Here is a 25321-nt window from a genome sequence, read left to right as displayed (position 1 = left end):
AACTTCTTGGCAAAGAAAGCTCTCTCTTTATCCTTACTAAAGCCCGTATTTTCACATAACACAAACTAAAATGAATAGAAATTGTCTATAGAATTCTGACCACAGCATTAGGCTCTCAGCAGTCCCTTCAGGATGACAACAGTTAAGCACTTACTTAATATTATGTACAAATGCTTTTGTCTAATCAAAGTACATTCCCCTCCAGAAATTATAAAACTAGGTTTTTTTAGATGGGGACTAAAACTCTCAGTACTATACACTTCCATTCAATTAATATTTAGTTGTTGTTGTCTCTCAGTACTTAGTTGTTGTGAGAGTGATTCTGTATGCTACATGTCATTACAATAGCTAAAACACATTTTAAAAAGTATTTAATAAGAAAATGCACCTTTCAAAAAAAATAAGAAGGGAGACTTCACAAAAACAGATCAGTATTTGGAGCAATTTCATGTAATAGACAGTGGAATTAGAGCAAAATAAGGAACTCAGAGGACACTTTCCTGGACATACTCGTGAACATCCTCTGCTGAATGCAAATTCTTCACACTCTGTGATGTTCTATAGCTTTCTGTATTTTATTGAGACGACAAGCTGGAAAGCATTCTTCCCAAATCTGTCCAATATCTTTCATTGCCTTCGATACAGGAACAGACTCCTATTTTTTTTTTACTATACCTTAATGTGTTTGAAAATACTTTTGAAGTTCATCATCACAAAGGTTACGCTGAGTTAGTAATTCCATTGATGAAGTATATACTGTCCAATTTTAAGTTGCTTTAGTTTTTTAGTAGAAATTTAAAATACATACTTATAAGTCATATGTATGTCCACATATATATGTACACACACATATATATTTGTACATGCAAACATACAAAGAAAAAATCCCAAACTTTTACCAAACTGTAACTGGAGTATCCAATTGCAGGTCAGCAGCCCCTTTTCTCTTGTGATGATAGTAAAGGCAGGAGAAGCTAAAACTCTATTGTTTTTAAAATAAGACTGTACAAAACCCCGTTATTTTGAAAAGGTCTAACTTTATTCAGAATGACACAATTGGAAGGCTTTTTTTCCATACAATCATAACAGTTCAAACTGCCAAAAAACTAAGTCAAACTAAAAGCTTGAACAAGCATAAACACAGAAAATGATGAGTGAATGAAAGGGAAATATGTAACACCTCTTGTAGAAAGCAGCTATTGGGCAAAACCCCAAATCCTCTTGATGAGAACTGAGTATTTCTTTTACACTAAAATGACAAATCTGATACCTGTTTTTTCTTATTTTGCTTGCTACCCCATTATACCCACTACTGGTAAAACAAACAGGACATTTTAGCTTTAATCTTCTTACTACATAACCCAAATAACTTCAGTCATGTTTGCATTAATGCTGCATTAATCATGTTGTTGCGTATTAATGAGTTTTCAGGCTATGCTAATTACTGTCATAGATTCTGCAGCAGCCCATTAAATATACAAATTACAGAATTAAAGAGCCAGAGCTCTTCATGATTAATCTTTAAATGGAGAAAAACTAATGATGTCTGTACAAAGTTTCTCTCCACTTTTGGCTGACTGAGCCCAATGAACAATCAATTAGAGTATTTGAAGAGTAAGAATATTGCACACACTACAAGATTTGTTATGCTGTTATTCTATGCAGAAGACACACATTTATAAGTTTCTATCAAATGGACTTCTGTAACACGTTCCAATGTTTAAGGTCTCTCAAAGTGTTACACAGGGGTAAAAGCTACAGGATATTCCAATTCATTATTGCATACTCATAGGAAGCTGCTGGTTCCATATGAATACAGTAAATCAATCTTCTCCTTTTAGCAAGGACACAAGTCCTACTACTCCCTAGTAAGAAAGATTTACAGCAAATCTTGGTGAAAGGAAAGCTAAGATAAGTTTAAAGGCATTTGATAAGATTTGATGTATTAGTAGCACTTTATCCCCTCACTTAGAGTGATGTTTTTTTTAAGGAATAGTGTAATACCTAGCGGTTAAATCAAGAGATTCAAAATTAGGAGTCTGTACTCAGCCAGTGATGGAGGTATGTCACCCAAGAGCCACCATTTAAACCCCCTGCCTCCATATTCCTTCCTGAAGAATGGTGGACAATATCACATGTGTAAGGTTCTGTAATGTTTGAAAAATTCATGACCGTTTTATTCTCCATAGCCTTAAAATATACATAAAATCAGCAAAAATGTTCACATGTATTCATAAAAATTACCTAGACACTAGGTATTTACTGACATTTTAGAAACACTAATACATCCAAAAAAAGGGTATTAGTTTAGCCTTCTCAAATACTGCATATTACGCAAAATGTCACAAGACTTTCTTTAAGAGCAGCCTGTATTACTATTACTTTGCACACCAATAGTTGCAGTTTAGAATTAACTGGGCCATTCCAGACCTGTCCAATTAGTTCTTACATCACAGAACAAAATAAATAAACCATGTTATACATTAAAGATTTTATATTTATACGAAGTAATAGAACAAAAAAACAAACAAAAAAAAAACTGCTAAAAGCAAGATTGATCATGGCATGAGAATACTCTCCTATGAAGACAAAGTGAAAAAGACTGGAGTGCTGCACTTAGTGCACAAGGAAGACGACAGAATCCAATCATTTGAGGTTGTCCAGGAAAGGCAGATGGGGAGCGGAGCAGCTTACCAACACACAAACAAGACAGCATTCAAGGGAAGTAAAAGGAAAGAAGTTTAAGGCAAAGATTTACCTTTTCACAGGCACTTTACTTTCTCCTAGTGAGAAGAGAAACATAATTAGGACAATCTGCAAAACATTGACACAAGAAGTATCTGAGAGCTTAGCAAGAACCAAAAGGAGCTGGACAGTCTGCCTACCTAGAGTTATATAAGCAAATAAATGAAGACCTCAGAAAAAACACATATAAGGGTGAAACCTAATACTGAGATTCAGATGATACCATTATCTGTTAGCATTCCTCTGCCTTTAGAGTCAACATCCAGTTGTCTACACAGACTAAAGCTATACAATCATTAAAGAAACTAATATACTGACTCAAATTAATTTAAGCAAGTCTAGGAACAGAATTCACTGTCTTCCACTTGTGCACATGGGGTAAGCATATAACAAGCATCCATCCAACCAGTGTTATTTTTTCAGAGCAGAAATAACAGTAAACTTGAAACTCTGGGAGTTAAGTCTGGCTTGGGGTAAGCATCATCTGCAAGCTTGTTTCTGTATTGCTCTTTATATGGAAGTGAAATATGAACAAAGAGGAAACACCAGCCCAATACTCAAGTAATGTTTTATTTGATGTTAGTACCCAACCTGAACAAAATTGAGAAAATTTTACTCAAATACGGCATCTCTCAAATAATACCTGTAATCTTTATTTATTTATCTTTGCATACGCTAGGAAGAAGTTCAACAGACACTGTTTTTCTCAGAAAAGGAAGATAATAGTTTCTAGGACCAGGAATCTTTTATGAGTAATTCCATTAATTCAAACTATAGTATTTAAAGTATGAATAGAGGTGAGCATTCATCTTCATTTCAGGATAAATCCTTTAGCAAAAGAACCGTATTCTGTTACCCATATGTGAATTAGTGCATAAAAAAAGGTCATCTTATGCAAAGAAAAAAAGGGTAAGGTGGGAGAGGCTTCTATGTGTTAATGCAATGCAAATCATAATTACTAGAAATATGATGACAAGAAGAATCACTTCAAAGATTTACAAGGGTGCAATCTATAAAAGGTCAACATCACAGTGAAATCAGAAACGAGCTGCAGGTCAGTAGTTGTAAATAGCACTTCAATTATAAGCCTTTAGTTAGTATTTCCAGCAGTAGTACAAATGTAACACTGCACAGAGAGTAATTTAACTGATCAAGGAAAAAGACTATGACTAAAACTGAGTAAAACGCAAATACATCAAAATTAAAGTCAGTGTAATGATCTGAAACACAGCAAATTTAGACAACAGTGCCCTAGCCAAGGAAGAATTCTATCACGCTGCATCACAGAAGCTGGAAGCACAATAAGGTGGAAATTCTGAAGCAAGTGAAGGTTATTGATTAGATAGTGTACATATGGAACAGAAGAATAACTAAAATAAGTTAATGAGTGTCTTGAGGAATGCTATAGGACAAAAATGGAAATCTAACAAGGAGGGAAAAAAAACCCTTCAGACAGAAATACACCACCACAGAGCAAACACTCAGCAAAAAACATAGCTTCAAGTTACAAACTCAGCAACAAATGCTAGTCATGGTAGAACTGCAAAAAAAAAAACCCAACAACAGATCCAAGCAAATGCAGAGTTTTAAGGTAGACCAATAAACTGCAACAAAACTGACAAATTAAGAGTTAACCGAGAGGAATAGACTACTTTCGTATGGTAATATTTCTGGCAGTATTTCCCCTGACTCTTTTTGACATAATGACTTTTTCCAGAGGAAGCCTAAAACTGGTTTTCTTTGCAGGAACTAAGTTCACAAAAGGATTTTGATGGAATAATCATTGCAACCCAGAAAGCCAACCACATCTTGGGCTGCATCCCCAGCAGTGTGACCAGCAGGTCAAGGGAGGTGATTTTCCCCCTCTGCTCTAGTGAGAGCCCACTGCAGTCCTGCATCCAGCTCTGAGGCAACAACACAAGAGGGACATGGAGTTGTTGGAGCAAGTCCAGAGGACGCCACGGAGATGCTGCAAGGGCTGGAGCAGCTCTGCTCTGGAGCCAGGCTGAGAGAGCTGGGCTGGTTTAGCCTGGAAAAGAGAAAGCTCCCTAAGGGGAGACCTTAGAGCAGCTCCCAGTGCATAAAGGGGCTACAAGAAAGCCGGAGAAGGGCTTTCTATACCCTTTTTTACAAGGGTATATAGTGATAGGACAAGGGAGATTAGTTTTAAACTGAAAGAGGGGAGATTTAGGTTCTTTTGATACAGCCCAGGATATGGTTGCAAGCGCATGTGCTGGTTGTGCCGAGCTTCTCGTCAACCAACACACCCAAATCCTTCTCTTCAGGGCTGCTCTTAACCCATTCACCAATCCATTGATCTGTAGCCTGGCTTATTAGCAAGAATCAAACTCCTGCACTCACTGTAAGAGTTGAGCACACACAGAAGCATAAAGCAAAACTAGCATGGTCATGAAATCACATTTATCCATCATCAGCTGAATAATCACACACTATGAAATACTTCCAGAGTGATAAATACAACTCAAAGCATCCCTTTTCTCTGTTTTTTAAGAAAGCAGTACAGTGGTATGTGGTGGATGTGGAAAAACTCCTGTAGTACATCAAGTAATACAGCTAATGTGACCAATACACCTTGGAGGTGATAAAGCCAGATATTAAGTCCTGTGTGTAGTCACCTACCTGGGAGACTGGGATGGTACATAACAATGCTGGCAGTAGTGGCACGCAGAGGTAACATCTTCCTTGTACCCAGATGTGCTAGCTGCTCCTCAGATGAGGATCTGAGCTAAGGTTTTCAGTGTGCATCCAGTAATAAGTCGACAGATACACAAAGCAGCACCAGCAGTGGTATCTGTTAGTGTTTCAGTGCTTTTCCATGAATGATAAGGAGTTCATGATTTTCTCCTGACTTTAATAAATACTTGGGGGAAACTAAGTATAATTCTGATCTACATCCTTTGGTGGCAATCAGAAGAAAAAGTGATCCAGAAATAAGTATGAATAAAGACATTTCAAAGATATGAATAGTCATATAATTCAATCTGTGGGCTTAAACAAAGGGCAACTTAAAGATTCATCTTGAAGCAAACAAAGTGAGGAATATAAAAAACTATGACAGGAAATTATTTGCTATAGCACATAACATTTACTAAATATTACCCATATTCCATTTGCCCAATGTAAATTAAACTGCAACACTAACAAGGAATTAAACTGCCAAAACACAAGGATTACAAAAAATAACTTTCATAAAATGTTCCTTCACTGTCTTCTGTGTATGTGTAGTTGATCCTGTCTTACACGTGGGCTGTAAACTCTTTAGGGCAGACATTGCCAACTTTTTGTTCCTATTACAAAAGAGACAAGTAAAGATTTAACATTTAACTAATTTTATTAATCTAAATAAAAAGAGATAAGGCCAATACTGAAAATACTTTCCTTAATTTCTTTCAGATAGCAGGATGCCATTTAACCTCCATATATTGTGATATTTCCAGGCATCTATTGATTGATCTGTGCCATCTTTTCAGGATTTTAATTCCTTATGGGATTCCTGACTTAAAGACCACTTGGCTGTAGCCTGCCTTTGTGTTGATTTTTACATTATTGCTTAAAACATGAGTGATTGCAGAATACGCAACTGGCTAATTCTGAATGGTGGTAGCAAGGAAATTTCATAGAATCACAGAGTGGTTTGGGTTGGAAAGAACCTTAAGATCATCCAGTTCCAACCCCCCCTACCATGGGCAGGGATTTCTTCTGCAAAATTCACTGATAATTGTATCATTCTTTCCCCTCGCCTTTTCTCTCAAAGTCTGAGACTTTCTGCCACACAGAAAATGATGATTGATTACAATGTTGTAATAGATTAAATCAACAAGTGGGTGATTGGCCATACAACATCACTAAGAAGATTAAGACTTCATATTCTTTTATTTCCAGGGTGACCATTTTTGTATCTTTACCATTATCATGATTCATAAAGATACTCCTGTTAAAGAAAACAACAACAAAAAGCAATAATCCTTGCCCATGTGCTGTAACAGTAGCTCCAAGACACCTTTTTTATCCGTCCCCTGTATTACCCGAGGACTCAGGCGACAGGCGGCTTATTTAACTCACACTGATTAAAGTTTTGGTTGCAATGTTAGGGCAGTGTAAGGGAAAACAAATCACTCCATCCTTAACAATGCAAAAACCTTATTATAGATGCACTTAGAAACACTAAATAAAAAAAAAAAAAAAAACCCTGTACAAAAAAAGTCAATCTAAACTCTGTTTTGCTACTAACAGGGTGAACTGTGTGACTGCAGCATCAAGGCATGTCTAGTGTAAAATAGCCTTAGAGGAAGGCCAATGGCTCTGAACAGTATGAGCCTCTTAGCTATGCCAGTGCAGGAACAATGCTGCTGCATCAAGCAGCTGAGAGCAGAGCTTTTGGGTACAGGGACTGCGTTAATCCAGATTCCAAACTGCTGTAGAAAGGAAGTATTGGACTATCAATGCTGGCTCCCCCTGAAACCTTATATCCAGCTCAGCCCTGATCCATAATAAGAGCTCTTGAGAGGGACTGCTTGTGAACTATTAACGTATTTCCTCCCACGACATGCAGCAGGAGTCTTGAGGGTCTTAGGTGTAGGAAGATTTCAGTCAGTGGTTTATAACGCCAGAAGAACCAGGCATTTGTGTCTTAAAGCAGCCTTGGCCACTGGCCGTGTCTCAGGCTGGCTGCAGTTGGTGGTCACTTTGCAATTCTGCAGGAGTACTGCGATGCCCTTATTTCCACCTCTGACATTTCCCTGGCCCTTTCCTGCCTATGCGAAAGGCAGAAGGTCTGGCATAAAACCAATTATGCAATCTTTGCTTCCCCCAGGATTCCTATTCAACTCCTTTTTTCCCCTTAGCACATGCAGCTTAGTAGCATGACCAAGTTTACACAGGAATATCCTTTTTTTAAAAAAAGAAAAATTAACAATGCTAACGTCACAATCTAACTCGGTTTTGGAATAAGTAACTCAAATTGGCATATTTGGATCAGTGAATTCAAACAATCTCAGAGAAAAAAATATAAGCAGACAGAAGAAAGATCAAAGCATCCTAAAGAAGGAAAATGAGATAAACACCTACATTTTGCAGCTAAAGTGCACAGGCAGTGTCTTTACAATACACTTCATCTTTTAAAAATACTGAACAAAACCTCCAAAACACAAGAATTAACTCTGCAAATTGTTCGTAAAGGAACTTACTCTGAATAGTGCCAAAACTTTCATGGTCAGGACGACTTTACCAGACTTCCAGTATCTGAAGGGGGCCTACAAGGAGGCCGGAGAAGGACTCTTCACCAGAGACTGCAGCGATAGGACGAAGGGTAATGGGTTCAGACTTAAATAGGGGAGATTTAGGCTGGATATAAAGAAGTTCTTTACTGTGAGGGTGGTGAGGCACTGGAACAGGCTGCCCAAAGAAGTTGTGAATGCTCACAAAATAAAAAAAAATATTCAGAAAGCAGAATACATGATCCCCCCAAAAGCCCGTTTTTCTGGCAATTAAAACAAAGTAGAGCCTGTTTTTCCAACAAACAAACCAAACAAAGTACTCTAAGAATAGGACCAAAAAAGAAAAATCTCTTCTGCAATCACTATAGTAAGCACAATACCATTTGCAGAAAGCACTGAAAGAATTTTGAAGTAGACATACAAACCACTAAAGGAAAAGTGGAGCTGCACAGCAGGAATTTTAGAAACTTGAGTTATTGCGGCCAACATATTTTCAGGGAATAGCCTTGTGTTTTTAATCTAAATCATAATAATAACCACCAAGAACAAATAATGACTTCTTAGTAAGGTAGACAGGACTTCAGCAGCAGCACAGGAAAAAAGTTAGTTTAATGAATAGGATAGTGCGAAACCACAGAGTGCTTCATAAGTAATGATCAATGTTTAAAATCAATGCTTTTGCAAACTGGAGCTAATGCAAAGGGGCTAGCACCAAGGTAAGATGATCTGGTTGATGTATTTTGGATCTGCTGAAATAAATCCATTTATAGGAGCATTTGCAGGATGACTAAGTTAAAAGAGCACTGCAGTAGTCAGGCCTAGCTAAGAGAATGCCTTCTCCTACTGTCAATATTTCAAACTGATAAAGAGCTGACCAAGTGCAATCAGTGCTGTGATGAATAAAAGCAAGCTTGGGACCATTAACATTAATGGGACTTGTGTGGCTAAATGCTCATACATTGTACTGAAAATTTACCTGACAGACCAAGAGATTTTTTTTCTGCTTATGCCTTCCCTTTTCCCTGCACACTGTATATGATCAGTGTAAAAATATTTGCAATGTGATGTAAATGTCTAAAATAACTTTAGACGATTAATATCCCATGACTCTCTCGGGGGGGGGGGAAGGAAAAAGTCTTAAAGAGCTCACTCTGGCTTCCTGGAAGACTTGAGAAAATAGAAATACCAGTTTTCTAAACAGAGATAAAATTGGCTGATCTAATATCTTCAGGCAGAGTGCCTTCGCCTTGGGGCACAGTGACAAAGACTCTAGCACATGCCATCTACAACACGTATTAGGGAACTGTTAATAAACTGGTAACCCATGAGAGCTGGGTGAACTTTCATGGGCAGACAGAAATCGAGATCAGCTCGTATAGTCCTAAGAGCACATATATCCAGGATATGACCTGGTTCAATAGGTTTAATTTGAAACATGGCAGCCTGTTTTTCTTATCATCAATATTAAATACCTATCATATACCCAGTGCTGTACCAAAAGCAGATGACAGAGCTTTTATCTCAACCCCATCCTGTAATCTGAAAACCACCATGTGATATACCATAGAGGTCAAGGAAGGTCAAGGTCAAGGGGTTAGGGTTGTTACAGGAGAGTATGTTGCTTCGTATTTATAGCATAATTCATATTTATAGCATAACTAGGTAAAATGAATTAATATTTTGCCCACATAGCTATTTAATACAAAAAGTATTAATACAGAAAGAATCTGAGACAAGATTTACAGCTGTGCGAAACACCAGTGTGAAGTTATTGCTATAAAGAAAATATTTAAAGCTTTTCTATTTTCTGTTGGCTTTGGCAGAGCACTCCCAAAGAACGTGGAATAATATAGCGGGATGTTGTTGAGCAGGACAGAAAATTCTCCTGATGGGGAAAGAGACCTCTGTCTGGCAGGTTCCCCAGAGAGGAGAAAAAAACCCCTTAGTTGTAGCACAAAAGACAAGTAAATGTCCTTTATAACTTCAAGGCTTATCGCAGTTCCAAGGAATTTAATTTTTTTCTTTTTTTCAAAGAGGAGGAAAAAAACCCCATAATTTTACCCAGTATAAGATCACCTGCCCCAGTGTTGAGTCATTTTTATGTTTATTTCTTAGCCGTGTCGCCAGACAGAGATTCTATTTACTTTAATACCTACATTGTTTTAAAATAAAATGCTATATTGGAAATACAGCTCCTACCACAGACATTTAGAGGCAAAAAGATTCACCCATGCTTGTATATCTGCCACTCCACTTTGAACACCTGCAGTCCTAAAATGGCATCATAGTAACACTTAAAGTAAAGCTTTCAAGCCTGCTGGTGAGTCCCAGCCTTTACTTATCATCTCATTTAGCCTTTGACCAACAGACTGAAAAACAAGTGTGCATGACTGAACAACAAGGCTGGGACTAAGTTAACTGTAGTACTGTGTGCTTGCACAGTTAAACCTATGAGCAATATGAAACAAGGCAAAAATATAGAAAGCTGACAGAAGAATTCTGAAATTACAAAGAAAGAATGGGTCATGAACCCAAAACAGAGCATAAATGAAATGAAAGAATAAAATGCCTTTTCAATAGACAAACGAAGAGTAAATTATTTCAAAAGAACAGTTTAACAGGTCTTGCAGGTAATGAAATCACAAAATGTGGAGACTGTAAAGAACACTACTGTGCTTAATTATCAGTTCTACTCTACCATCAACTACTTCATGAACACAGTTCAAAACACCGAGTTCCAGTCATTTCAGCACAGGCGGGCAGAGACAAGCAGCACACAACCACCTGCCTTCTTCCACCTATGACAAGGAAGGAGATTATGCCACTGCATAACACCTGGTCACACCTTCATGACCTTAAGCAAGGATAAGATGCAATATTTTAGCTTACATACCAAAACAAATAAAAGTCCAGAACGTCCTGAATGCAGCAGCTTTATTTACACTCTCTGCCACAAGCACATCATGCCATTTGCTCCATCAAATATTAGGTCAAATGTAAAGTCCCAATATTGATCTTCGTGGCCATCCATGGAAGTGGTTCAAGATCTCTCAAGAGTGCCCTTCTCATTATGTTGGTGACCTCTCTGAACAACTACTGTTAAGTTCAATGCTCACAAGAGCAAGACCGAACTGCCTTTTGCAAGAAGGATAGAGGCCATGGAACTCCTTAGAGGGGCAGATCAAAATGATCACAAATTTTCTAACGACAGTTTAAACCCATATCTAGTATGGCTTTCCAAATTAAAAAAGAAAAACATGTCCAGAGAAGAACATTAGGGAAGAGGTAAAGAAAGAGTAGGTACATGAGGAGTGAGAAAAAAAAGATGAGAACAAACTAGCTGAGTATGACTGTACTTTGGAAGATACTCAAGTATCACCTACAGACTGTGATAAAGGTCCAATATTTCAATTACTACTCTTACCTAATACACCAATATGAACATTGGTTAGAAAAAAAAAAGGCACAAAATGCATGTGCAAAAAGGGCACATTGGATTAAAAAAAAATTAAGAACAAGAATTTCAGTTTCCACCCTCAAATGGAAGAGCAGAAGTTTGCAATTCTGAATAAAACAGACTTAAGACCAAGGAACTAAACCTTCCCCCAAAAAATCTCTAATATAGGTAGCAAATTAGAAAAATAAAGAAAAGCCAGGCTTTCCCCACTAAGTAAAACTGACCCAAAAAGGAATGGTTTCTTGATATAAGATTAAAATAACAAAAAGAAAAAAAAAAATAATTAGGTTGTCAACCTAAAATTGATTATAATCCCAGACTGGTTTGTGTTGGAAGGGACCTTAATGCTCATCCAGTTCCAGCCCCCTGCCACGGGCAGGGACACCTTCCACCAGACCAGGTTGCTCCAAGCCCCTGTGTCCAACCTGGCCTTGAACACTGCCAGGGATGGGGCAGCCACAGTTTCTCTGGGCACCCTGTGCCAGCGCCCCAGCACCCTCACAGGGAAGACCTTCTGCCTAAGAGCTCATCGCAATCTCCCCTCTGGCAGGTTAAAGCCATTCCCCCTTGTCCCTGTCATCACATGTCCTTGCAAAATGTCCCTCTCCAGGTTTCTCATTGGCCCCCTTTAGGTACTGGAAGACTATTATAAGGTCTCCCTGGAGCCTTCTCTTCTCCAGGCTGAACAAGCGCAGCTCTCTCAGCCTGTCTCTGTAGAAGAGGTGTTCCAGCTAAAAAATGGCATGGATTGTATAAAAGATTCCGTTCCCAACTTCTAAAGAAGATATAAAGTGGAATCTTATGGATTTCCATATATTTTTTTTTTCTTACTTTGCTTGCAATGTCTTATTACAATTCTAAATTCTGCACATTTTAAAACCAAATAACTGTAGTAACATCCAATATAGTTAAGGCCAGCCTAGATAGCAATAGTTGGTGATTACCAGATCAAAGGCCTCACTTAAATCAATAAAGGTAGCTCCTGTACATTGATTACCATCCAACACTATAAAAATATAATTCCTTACCTTGAGAGGAGCAGTATAAGTGAAATGAAAAGGTCATAATAGGTCAATAATTATTTAAATTAAACTTACATCTTCCTTCATCCAATGGACCAACTCTAGCACACACCGAAATGGTGGTGATTTACCAGTTTAAAGAGACATATTAACATGTCAGCAAAGGGCTTAGCAGTAATTGGGTCAGCAATTTTAAGAAGTCAAGGTTCCAGGTTGTCAGCTTCTCCATTTATGCTCCCAATTAATCTTAAGGTATTATAGATCTTAAGTGAGTAAGCACAGATCTAACTACTTTCGATCAAATCTCATTTGGGGTATAGACAGAAAGAGAATACAGTTACTTTTGAGACTTTTCTACAATACAGTATATAATTATCTGGAATTTCTTTTAAAAAAAAAAAAAAAAAGTCATGCAACAATTCACTATTAAGCTCAATGAATCCTCCAGTAATTTAGTATATGACATTTCTGTCACCATATTAAATAGTCCTTATACCACAACAACATCACTTGGCAGGTTTGCATTTTCATCCTAACAGTTATGCCAACACTGGCTTTCCGAATTCTCAGTCGCTATACTGCACTATTATTTAAGGTTAGGGATAATCTATCAAGTCCAGTGCATTTCATAAGAAGTATGAACAGACTGAGGAAAAGACAGGGACTCTGCAAAAGTGCAATCCCATCTCATTCTGGAGAAGGAACTTGAAAAATAATTTGGTTTAGAGGTATTTGTTTTCATAGTTTAACAAAGACAGCGTTGTGCAGCACAAGAAACAAGGAAGGGGATTACACTTCACAAGTCAAAATAGCAAACTACATATAATCAGTATCTAATCAAGTACCTGCTGTTCTCTTTAGTTCAGTTTTTTTAAAACATGCACTTAGTGAAGAAAAACCACTAGCAAGTAACATGGGAGAAAGCATGTCATTACAGTGTCAAAAGCATTGTGTGTGCTGTTTCCTAAGGATCTTTAGGAACTCTGTTCATACACAAAATAACTAACAAAGATTTAGTCAAATTAAAATGCTGCAAGTTCAATGTACTTTTTAAGGAAATGCGTTTATTAAACAAATCATTGACACTCAGATGCAGATGGTACTTCCTCCCCAGGGTCTGAGAATTTGAATGGCAGCAGCACTTACCGCTAAATTTACCTCCCAGGCCTTTGGCACCATTGTTGCATTAAAGTTTTCTAAAATATTCTCTCTTAACTAAAAGAAAATCTTTTATGTTTGCTTCGTGCCAAATATTTTATTACTTTGAAGAATTAATTTACATCTGTTATAATCTTAAATAACAAAAGGTTTTAATTGTTTTGGTTCTGTCTTCCTATGGATGAGAGATATGAATGTGTTAAGAGTGTGGTTATCCTGACATAAAAAAGATGGAAGTCTAAATTTATCAATGTCACAAAATAGCTCTTTGCAGGATGGTTAGCTAGACGATGGCAGTGAAATTCTCAAAGAAAAATTATATTTGCATAGACACTTTGCATCTTAGAAATGTAGGGGCTAAGGAGGCTCTTTCATGAAATCGGTCCCAGTCACCAAATTCTCATGGTGTGCTAGACACTAGAATGGACAATGAAGAGTCTTTCTCTTGGCCTCTTAGTTTTCTACTGCTTGGTGCCTGGCAATATGAAGAAAAAGATGACAACACCTTGAAGAGCACAGAAGAAAAACAATGAAGGACATCATAATTGTCAAAGCAGGAGAAAAAACAAGAAGAGGTGAGGGAGGAGCAAGAAACAAATTGTGGATAGCATTAAAACAGGAAAAATATGAAAAAGCAAAAGAAATGGAAAAACAAAGGGGTGTATTAAATAGAAAAATAGGAGAACCTATAACCTCTAGAGTAAAAACTCTCTTTACAAATCCTGTTGAAAATATATATTGCTAGTAAACACAGAACACAGTGGAAAAGCATGCGCTCTATCCTTTGCATACAGATGATCATCTAGTGCAGCAGTCAGTGTCTCTAATAGTTCAGATCAGAATGAGATTTCATGAATATTGAAGATTTTTACCCATTGACATCTGTATTAGCCAGCAATGTCCCACATGATGGATGTGTCTCGGATTCCCCCATGACACTAGTTTGTTTTTTTTTAATTACTCTTCAGACTAACTATTTAGACCAAATTACATATGTAAAAGTAAACTTCCAAAGTTTAGGAAATGCAAAACCCAAGCTGTCTGCAAAAAAATTAATGCATACACAAATAGAGGATGAATAATGATATAGTCTACAATTATACAAACACATATTTCCCATAAGATATCTGCCTGAAGGATTTTATGATGTTCAGCAACTAAAACAGAATTCATGTAGCAAATAAGGATTTTGTGCACAGAAGCCTGTCTTACTTGATGTAGTGCTCTGCGGGCGTTTAACGAAAGAGGAAGGGGAGTATGAAAAGCGAACAGGCAATTTCATAGCTAGCGCAGTTCAATGTCACTCTGGAGAAATCTGTCCCTACGTCTGCCACAAAGTTCTTATGCAGTGTGAGGCAAATAGCTTAAGTCCAACTTTTCGGTTATTCAATTGTTATGCACTCTTCATTTACTTGAGTGCTTGGTTTTAAACACCCCACAGAGATCTATGGAAGTGTTAAGTGCTCCTAATTGAACAGGGGTTGGTGGAAGCTCTAAACACAGGAACTACTGTGAAATCTCAGGTCCTACCTATGTAAAACTGGGCACTCAACATTAGTATTCAATGCTCTTTTTTTCTTTACCCGAAGTCCCCATTCATAAAAATAAATGAATAAGTGTTGTAAAAGCAAATATCAACAGTTACAAAGTATTCAAATACTCCAATGAAAATAGCACAGGAGAAACAAATAAACTTGCATTTACCTAAGAATTAGTTACGTACATAAAACAGACACCAAGCCATATACAGAACAGTAACAATTTTTTAAAGGCAATAACTGGGCCATACCATACACAGAACCTATGGATAAGCTTGTTTTTAATCAATTGATTACATGCCATCATAACACACACAGAAAAAAAACCAAACCAATGTTGAATTAAATTCCTGCTGCTTATTTCAATTCCATTTCCTAAATTCTATGTGCTTAATTTTGCAATCTTAATTTTTCCCATATGTACTAGTACAGCCTTTTTTTTCCCTCCAAATTACCACAGTCTAATCCTGAATGATAGTTTTGTCATAATGGAATTATTCAGTCTATGATCTGATTGATTTTAGACCTTAAATACTGAATCTTAACATACGTAAATTTTTAATCCTTTAATTTCTCTATTCTGCCAGTAATTGATAAGGACAGTCAGACAAGGTCTTAATTTCATCTCCCTGAAAATCAATTAGAAGGTGAAAAGCTTCCTTATATTATTATTATGAAAATTTCCTGATCAAATTCACAATGCAATCATAATCAATGCATGACACTTCACACACTTGTAGTCAATACATAATTCAGTAGTTACATCTTCACCATTTAAAAACAATACGGGAAGGAATTTGTATCTTTAAAAGCAGGAATAATTTAAAGGCTCGATATTAGTCAAATTCAATGTCTTACAGGGATGGGGCAGTCACAGCTTCTCTGGGCAACCTGTGCCAGTGTCTCATCACCTTCATAGTAAAGAATTTCTTCCTAATGTGTAATCTAAATCTCCCCTCTGTCAGGTTAAATCATTCCCCCTTGTCTTGTCCCTACAGGTTTTTGTAAAAAGTCCCTCTCCAGATTTCCTGTAGGCCCCTTTAGGCACTGGAAGCTGCTCTAAGGTTTCCCCCGAGACTTCTCGTCTCCAGGGTGAACAAACCCAGCTTACATAGCCTGCCTTCATAGAAGCAGTGCTCCAGTTAAAAAATGGCATGGATTGTGTAAAATAATCCATTTCCAATATCTAAAGATGTGAAGCGAAATCTTCCATTGGCAGCTTGATATAAAAATAGGAAAGCTACTGTTTTTACAACTTCCATACTTGGGACTACTACATGTTCTGAACATTTCCATCCACAAGCAGAAAAATATTGTTTTTAACCATGCAGTCCAGAATGTCACACAAGACTGGCAAAAATGGACTTCGGCACTAAGGCCAAGAAGGTGCAAAAAAAATTTACAATTGCATGCCAAAGCTTGTGCTGCATAGTTGGCCTGTTAAAGTGCAAGAGGCAAATATGAGAAATAATACAGAAGAGGGGGGGACATTGTATTGTTTTACATGGCTACAATAAATCTTTTCCACAATTAAAAAAAAAAAATGGGAAAAGCAGATACCTGATACTGATAGAAAGTATTTCAATGCCTAATAAAATCAGCTCATCTTAGTGAAAATAATACCCCTGTAACACTGAAAAGGCCAGCATCAGCTTGGCTTATTTGCTGCCAAGGTCCCTGTTGAGTATGTTCGAAAATGTTTTAAGTTGTTTTGTTCATAAAGCAGTACTGCTGACTTTGTTGTGCTGGATCACTCCTTTCTCTCCACATGCAACTCCTCTCTTGCTCCCTATCTTTAGGCTTCTTGGGATTCAGAAGGAAGGAAGAAAGGAATGTGCTCTTCAAGATGAAACTGTGAATTCATTTTAAGTAGTAGGACAAAATTCTACCTAAAATGTCTGTGCAAACAGTTCTCAGGCAGAAAAAAGGATGATTCCCCTTCATATTGAAGCCAGCCACTTGACAGTGATATACAAGATCTTTATCTTTCTTTCACAGACGACCAAGACATAGGTTCAAATTCTTCTTTTGTGATGACAAGAGGAGAAAATGTAAGAAGTCAGCATAAAAATTAAAAGAATTTCTAAGAAGTCCTGTGGCAATAATCTAGATAGAAAGGACACAGTAATAAAAGAGCTGTCCAAGAGCTCTTTAGCGTATGATTTAATACAAAAGTCTGAAAAATTAGCGGTGCTAACAAAAGTCCCATGAGATAAAGTGTGTTCTCCAAGTCAGCTAAACAAATGTGCTCTCTTCTTTTCTCTGTCAGTATTAGAAAGCTTGGCATGAGAATCAAAGAATCAGAATCAAATAATTTCTTTTGTAATAGTTTTGTCCTCAGAAAATCTTGTTTACCTTCTTCAGTTTACTTCTTCGGTGTAAGGAAATAAAGAATGATTCTTAAAAAGCTATGTAAGAAAAAAAAAAAAAAAGCCAGCTGAGAGAAGAAGAATACATAAAGCCAAACTAAACAAAAGGTCAGATTTCTCTCCTTCTGTTCCAGTTCTCTTCATCTTTTTCGGGTAAGGCTGAAATAAACAAATTTAATAGCACTTGCTGTAAAGTTGTGAGTATAGATTAGAGAAACTACAGATAGAAGAAGAAGCAATTGACACAAGTTCAAATACAGAAAATTCTGTATAGATATAAGGAAAAAAAGATTACTAAGAGGCTGGTCAGATTGGAAACTGGAGCAGTAACTGGAAATATACTTGACTACATATGAAGATAAAACTCAAGTAGACAAAGGCCTAAACAGGTCTAGCTGGACTCAGTATGGGCAGGAGGCGGGACTAGGTGACTTCTCTTCCAACCTAAATTATTATATTGTTCTGATGCAATGACTAAACCTCATTTCTAACTATCTCAAACCTTATTAGTAGTTATAAAAAGAAATGCTGGAAAATATGTAGAGGAGAAAAACTAAAACAGAAGCAGAACTTGCTCAATTCATGCAACCTTCCCTCTATAGAAAATTGTCAATCAGAACTCTACATAAAGTTCCCAACAAAAAAAGGTAGCTCATTCATTCTAAAAGTTATTTGGTGAAATGATCAGCTTTCCGAGTTTCGTTGGGTTAATCTGAGCTTATATAGGATATATGTTTGGAAAACATTCTCAGAGATCACAAAATCAATCCACTTATTCCAAAGTAGAATCAATTTTACCTAGGTTATTCCTGACCAATGCTCATCCTACTATTCCTTAAAATCTGCAGTGCCAGAGTTTCTTTTTTTCTCACAACAATGTATTCCTTTGCTCAACTAGCCTGAATCTTTGAGGGAAAGAAAAACCAACAAAATCTTGTAAGAAGACAATCTATCTTGCTATATTTTAAGTTTATTATGAGCGCATTGCTGCTTTACTCACAGTAGACATGGAGAAAAGTTCATTCTCTTCTTTTAAACTACACAGTTTTATGTATTTTAACACCATTATCATGTCTCCTGCTAGTCCTTAGTTTTCCAAGCTACGCCATTTTCTTCAGCCTTTCCTCTTACTTTCTTTTTAGACCTCCAATCATGTTCATTTTCTCGGTATTCGGTAGTAATGCATTCCATAAATTTCTGTTGGGATGTCTGGGAAAGGCCTGCTTATTTGGCTCCATAGACTAATGAAACTATTTGTGCCTTCTATCAACTAAATGTTTGCTCATATGGAGTGGAATTCGTCTTACATTACTGCAAAGAGAGTTCACTGTGATGAAGACCTACGAGGAGATCCAACACGGAATGACTGCAGCCGTTCTCAGCACTTCTGCTCAAAACAAATGTAAATGACGCCTGTGCAGTGTTCCATGGCAAACTCATTAAGAAACAGCGTTACTGGAAAGATTCTCCACTTTGAGAAATACGTGTGTATCTGAGTCAGAATTTGGCAGTAAAAACACTAGCACAGATAGTTTTTTTTTAAAGTACACGTTTTTAAGATGACACTAAAATGTCATTGGAAAAATGCTTGTAATGCCAAATATATGATCATCTTACCTCATACAGTTATTTCCTAATTACTATAGAGCTGAATTCACATCATGTAGAGGCTGGCAAAGACTACATATTCCAGGCAAGACCCACTTATTTTTCAGTGTTGTATCCTATTTCAGAAAACTTGGATTCAAAGCAAGGCCAAACACACAAGTTGCTTCAGAGTCGGCTGCATTTTGATCAATATTACATGAATAATTTTCTTTCAAAAAAGTAGCATCCAAGAAGAATCACATTAAAATAGTAACAGCTAATCCAACTGATTTGAAAATGTCACAAAGAATCTTTTATCCACCTGAAAAAATGAATTATTTTATCACTAAATAAGTAAAGGCCTCCCTTCTCAGATGGATGTGTAATTATAACTCCTGACATCAAGCTCAAATTGTATGTTAAGCAACACATAAAGCATGCGTGGAGGATTTGTTTTGCTCCACTTTATAGAAATAACATGCATATTATTTACAAAACCTACTACAATGCCACAGAATTGTCAATTTATGTTCAATGTTATATTTCAGAAGTAGTTTTATTTTGAGAAGTCAAAAGGTACATACCCTTCCACAAACATTTTGCTACTCTGCAGTTTCTTTCTTTTGTAGCCATTGAATCACGTTCTGCACAGTGAGCAGTTCTTACATACCCCTACAGATAACACTGAGTCTCTCTTCATGGAACCCAACCAGATCTCCATAGCATAGCATCAAGGAGCTTTCTTGTTCATTCACGTGTTCAACTGATTGCCATTTCCATCTTTTACAACTATAATATGCCCTATCCCATCAGCTCAGCCACAGACTTTCTGTCTGGCAATGGATCAATCAGAGGAAAGTTTCAAGAAGCAATTTGTGTAATCCATGATCATGATAGACAACTAGATTGCAGACCTGAACCTCCTAGCTCAGATGTTATCATATTCCAAAGACATTTAGGGTTCAGTTTTCAAGCAGTTGCTCTTTGTGCCCAGAAGTTCCTTTCAGAAAGAACTTGGTATCTATTTGCTCAGTAAAACATGAAAATGAAACTTCCCTTTATCCATCCTCAGGAGCTTGATCCAGTATACTTGCTCTAGGAAAGAAAAAAACAACTATTGCACAGCTTTTTGGCAAGATTTTCTACAAAGTTTAAACAGTGGCACAGTTTCTGTCTGAAGGCATAGTATCCACCAATATAGCTGGTGAAAATATCAGCTTTCTCAGGGAGTTACATTTTCAAAGACAAATGTGATCCTCTACTCTCTGTAAAACAAGAAGCTAAAGCCACCTAACCCTTAGGAGATATTTACAAGTTATGAATCCTGAACAGAAGGTAGTGCCTCAAATTCGAATCGAACTTGAGCCTAAGCAGGCCTTATTTACACAGGTTAGAATTCATACATCAATTTTTGTTTCAACCATTCAGGCACCTCAAGTCCTAACCCTCATCCAAGGAGCAAAACGGAATTGAGGAAAAACTCTTTCATAAATATATCTGTTGGCTTGTTAATATTCTCACACACACACACGCGCTTCATCAGTTCAGCATGCCATTTTCCATGGATTTTATTCAATGATCTTGAAGGATCTTATTTGTAAGCCTTGTTACACCGCTGCTAGAAAGTACATGAAGACCCTAACTTTCCTGCACAGCAAACTATTCTTACCCATTTGGTAGCGGTGAAAGCCAGGTTAACATGACATCACACCCATTATCTTCTTCCTTAGGCTTTTTTTGGACCTAGCCATTAGACTCAGTCATTAAAAAAATAATAAGTATAAATTGAATTTTAAAGCTATTCAGACATTTGGCTATTTCTAGTACTTTGAACTCCAAAACTGCCTGTCTACACCCTCTATAAAACAGACAGTACCTCTCTTGACCACTAGAGAACCAGAAAGACAAACAGAACAGTGTTACTGCAGCATTCTGACTCCACACCAACAGCCACATCACACAAGCTGTACTGATAAAGCAAACCATGAGAAATAACCAATATGTAAAACCTTCTAGGCATTTCTAGAGGGTCTTTTAAGTATAAACTCCTGCATTAAGTAGAATCGGAACTTCTGCTTCCTATCTGTTAAATCAGAACGATAGCACTTTGCTGTCTCATGAGGAAGATATGAAGATAAACACCTGCATATCCCAGTCTTCAGAGTAATGGGAGATGGATGAGTTCCTCAGCTAAAACAAGAACACTAACAATTCCTTTGCCTAGTGGTATTTTGATAGATATAATGAATGCTGTTGTATCTAAAAACTTCAAGGGATGCAAATAAGTATTAATAATCAAGTCTGAATCTTTTGGGAAATGATATTACAGATGCCTAAACCACTTCTTCACAGTTTGAAAAGCTGAGAAGTTGCATGTGGACGGTTCTGGCAGAAACAATCCTGCTCATCACCTGACTTCCTCTCATCTAATGTGCACTCAGAGCACATCTTCCTGTGCAGCTGGAGGTTTTGTTACAGACAGAAGGATGCTGCTTAGTGTAGCCAGTATTTATTGCCTAACTTACTTTTTTTTTTTATAAAAAAAGATGACTTTGGAATATTTCCCAGATAATACATCTGCCCCTATTACCTGCACCTCAGAGTGTAAGACCATCCAGAGAGGTAGTGAGGACAACTGCATTTATTAGCAATGAATAAACTGATCTATCTTTTTCTGGATTAGCAGTGGGAGATCCCAGACACACTAAGAAGTATCTGTCTGCTGACTGACATACACAAACTGGCACACTTTTGTGTCAAAACTGTACACAGCTGCATGCACACTAAAGCCGTTCCACCTATAAAGCACATTTGCCACCTGCTTGTCTTCAGGGATGGGTAATAAGAGAGGGTCTCAACAATAAAACAAGTGCAGAGTACAGTTAAAGAACATTTTTCATTCCCTTAAGTGTCTTTCTAAACTCTCCTGGATTTGCTATAATTTTCCCTCCACCATGATTTGGAAGAAGGACTGATGATCTACTTAGAAAACCGAGGTTTCTCAGAAACTTTATTGAGTTTCCAAGTACCCGAATTACATATTTTTCAGTACCAAAGCAGGTTGATTTAACCTGTCAGTCATTACCAGCAGATGTCTGGACAAATAGCCTAGTGTATTTTGGCTCCAGCTCATCTCCAGATATTCAGACTAATAGATGGTCGAAAAACAAGAACAAAATCCAAAGCAATAATAGGTTTATACTTACCTACAAGGCTTTATCAGCCATCAGGTTCCAGTATGAAGGGAGCTTTATTTTAATATCTTCTCCCTACCTGTCTGCTCAAACTCTCTCAGATGACCTCAGCCATCTCAAAGTTTATCCAAGGCCTCAGTCTCAGCTTATGAAGCATAACCGAACCCCAGACTGAATTGGCACTTGGGCAGATGAGTGTTGGGCTAGCTTGGTTACAAATAAACAGGTACGTTAACAATCCCAGTAGTGCCCTCTTCTCCAACACTCTTAGACTCTTATTATGAGAAGCAGGAAATTTAATGATACTCATAATTCTTTACCTGCCTGATTAAAGTATTTAACTATGCCACAGTGATGGAGCTGAATGGAGCTAAAGTGAGAACTACAGCTCACAATTCCTTTGGTGTTCAGATCATCACAACTGCCAACAGAAGAAACACATCAAAGATTTTTTTTTTACTAAATATACAGTAAAGGGTGCAAACTCTGATGTCAGGAAAACCATCAAGCAGTTTGGATGAGGAAAGGAGCCCAATAGCTTTTCCTACAGATTCCTGCAGAGAGACAGGTTTTTGCAAGTCAACACGGTGTCAATATTTAACTAACACATTATCACTTGTTACTATTTGACTGGCAGTCAAGTAAGCACCTAGCAAGAAAAAAAAGGAAGTGATCTTCTACTTTGGTTTTTTTTTTCCAATCAGATTCACTGAGTGATTTTTTTTTTTTTTTTTTTTAACAAAACCTGAATTTTTTTATTTTTTTTTTACATATTTACACATATTTACAAATACCAAGATATCTGTGATCACACAGTCTGGCCAGAATTACCTGTGATGACCTTGAAGACAAGGGATGTCAGCTGAGTGCATTTCAAATCTTCAGCATTCTTCTGTGTGTATACAATGCTGCGTGGTTTTTGCAGCCCTTATCTGTCTTAACTAGCAAGGCTTAGAACCAGGTTAAGCTGTACCACACTGTGGCGTGGCCTTCACACCATGGGCATGCCATCTAATGCTTGGTCTCTCTGTTGCTTATATTTGTTTAGGATATCCCCTTGATTTTGTTTTTCTTTTAACCTTCTGCTCTACTATTTCTTCTTTTAAGCACTCGTACTTCATGCACACCAATGCAATATTTCACTTACAGAAGTCTTCGTCTCAAACCTGCAACCAGGTTCATTTTCCCAAAAAAATATACTGTCTATATCTTTGTTTTATCCCAGAAGTGAAGACATCAGCAAGTGATAAGAATCACAAAACCGGATAATCATTTTGCTTTGATCTGAAAAACTCCCACTTCCAAATTAACTACCTAATCAAAAGAGAGAGGAGATACTACGCAAAGGCCCAGAAAGAACAGACTTCTGTCAGATTGGCAGGCTTTTTCCTTTCCTTGACAAAACAAACAGGACCACAATGCAAATGTTCTGAACATGGAAGAGAGTGCTTTTTGAGTGTATACAACCTCAGGAATCTTCAAAAAGATACCAAAGAAAACATGCCTTAGTAGTTACAGCAAATTAATCCAAAAGTTGTTATCCCAGAAGAATTAATAAAATCCATCTCATATGTCAAGTCTGTATGTCAAGTATGAAGCAACATTCACTATCATGTACGTCTCTATGTCCAAAGGCAAGAGAATACAAATCCCGCATATCCCATAACATTTTCCACAGGCTTTTTATGTGAGAATCAGAATAGCCCATACATCACCAGCAATCACATGCTCATAAATTATAAACTACTGATTTTACCATGAAAATTATAAAGAAGATAAATGGTAAAACAAATGCAGAGTACAACTGGTATGTTTTGTAAGTCATTTAAACTCATTTACCTGTAAAGTAAGTATTGGCAGGGAGAGTGGAACTGGCAAATCTGTAATACCCATTTCCTGGGAAACGGATCCCTTTCATTACTTCTGCATTCCATGTAGCTAAAGATGCATCCATCCTTTCCACCTGGTAGACAGGAGAAGGCCCGTTAAGTTCTTCAGGTTCATTCCAGTTTATCTTCACCATTGTGCTGTTTATTCCTTCAACACGAGGGGCATTTAGTTTTCTTGGAGCTGTGCATAAAAAAAAATAAAATTATCTAGGTATCATTGTCCAGAATACTTAGAAAATTATTTGTTCACATAATTTTTGCAAAACATCCTGCTTCAGTTGCTGACCATCTGAAGAATGAAGATAGATATCCACTGAAGCTTAATCAAGGGAAAACAAAACAAATCCCCAAACATTCTTAATCTTTCTAAGAATTTACTTGTAATTCCATAAGAAATACCTTATTTGTTTCTTCAAACTTTGGATAAAGGTCTCTCATATTATATCCAAAATATATTTTTTTTTCATAATCTTTAAGAATCTGAATCACCAACTTTATAAAAAGCATATTCCTTCCTTGCTTAGCCTCTCATGTCATATTCACTGTAAGTATGTATCTGTATGACTTTCAGCAGCGGATTTGAATGAAAGACCAAAGGCGAATCTGAGCAGTTAATTAACTCTTGTTATATCTCAGCAGTACGGTACATGACAGCCCAAGTTTTTCATCAGTGAACTCATCCTCATCAACAGAAGCAGAACAGCTATCTGTCCACAATACTGAATGCTCACCAGCTTGTTTTCCTCATGGTGCGCACACAAGGCATTAGCATATGTTCAGATAATTATTCAGCTCAAGAAAACAGTCACCTCTAACTTTTCTCCACCAACACTGGTGCACAGTAAGACTCCATACAAGGTTGCTTCCACGAAGGTACCAGCGTTGATAGTTTTACGTTACTACAATTGAAGTCCCACCATTAAAACCAACACTGATATTCTTTTAAACATTCTGATGGCCTTGGTCAATCTATAGCTGAGTTTTGAACAAAAGTTTATTTAAAATACCATGCAGTAAACCGCGGGAGTGCAGCATGATTTGTTTGGGTAGTGGCATGATGGCCATACAGGTGGTAAAGAAATGGACCATCACTGAAACAAGAGAAGACGTTACCTGGTGAAGTAC

General features: G+C 37.2%; 1 protein-coding gene across 1 annotated transcript in view; it reads right to left on the bottom strand.

The window, feature by feature from the left end:
- USH2A (usherin) overlaps positions 1 to 25321 on the bottom strand; it is a 367116-nt gene that overhangs the window by 242820 nt on the left and 98975 nt on the right. The window contains exon 20 of the mRNA XM_030499989.1: positions 24147 to 24377. Within this exon, the coding sequence (XP_030355849.1) occupies positions 24147 to 24377 (231 nt within the window). The remainder of the gene's footprint in view (positions 1 to 24146; positions 24378 to 25321) is intronic.

This window comes from Strigops habroptila, chromosome 10 (genome assembly GCF_004027225.2).
Source record: "Strigops habroptila isolate Jane chromosome 10, bStrHab1.2.pri, whole genome shotgun sequence".
Taxonomy (NCBI): Eukaryota; Metazoa; Chordata; class Aves; order Psittaciformes; family Psittacidae; genus Strigops; species Strigops habroptila.
The sequence above is the reverse complement of the archived record's forward strand: the minus strand, read 5'-3'. Positions and strand labels throughout refer to the sequence as shown.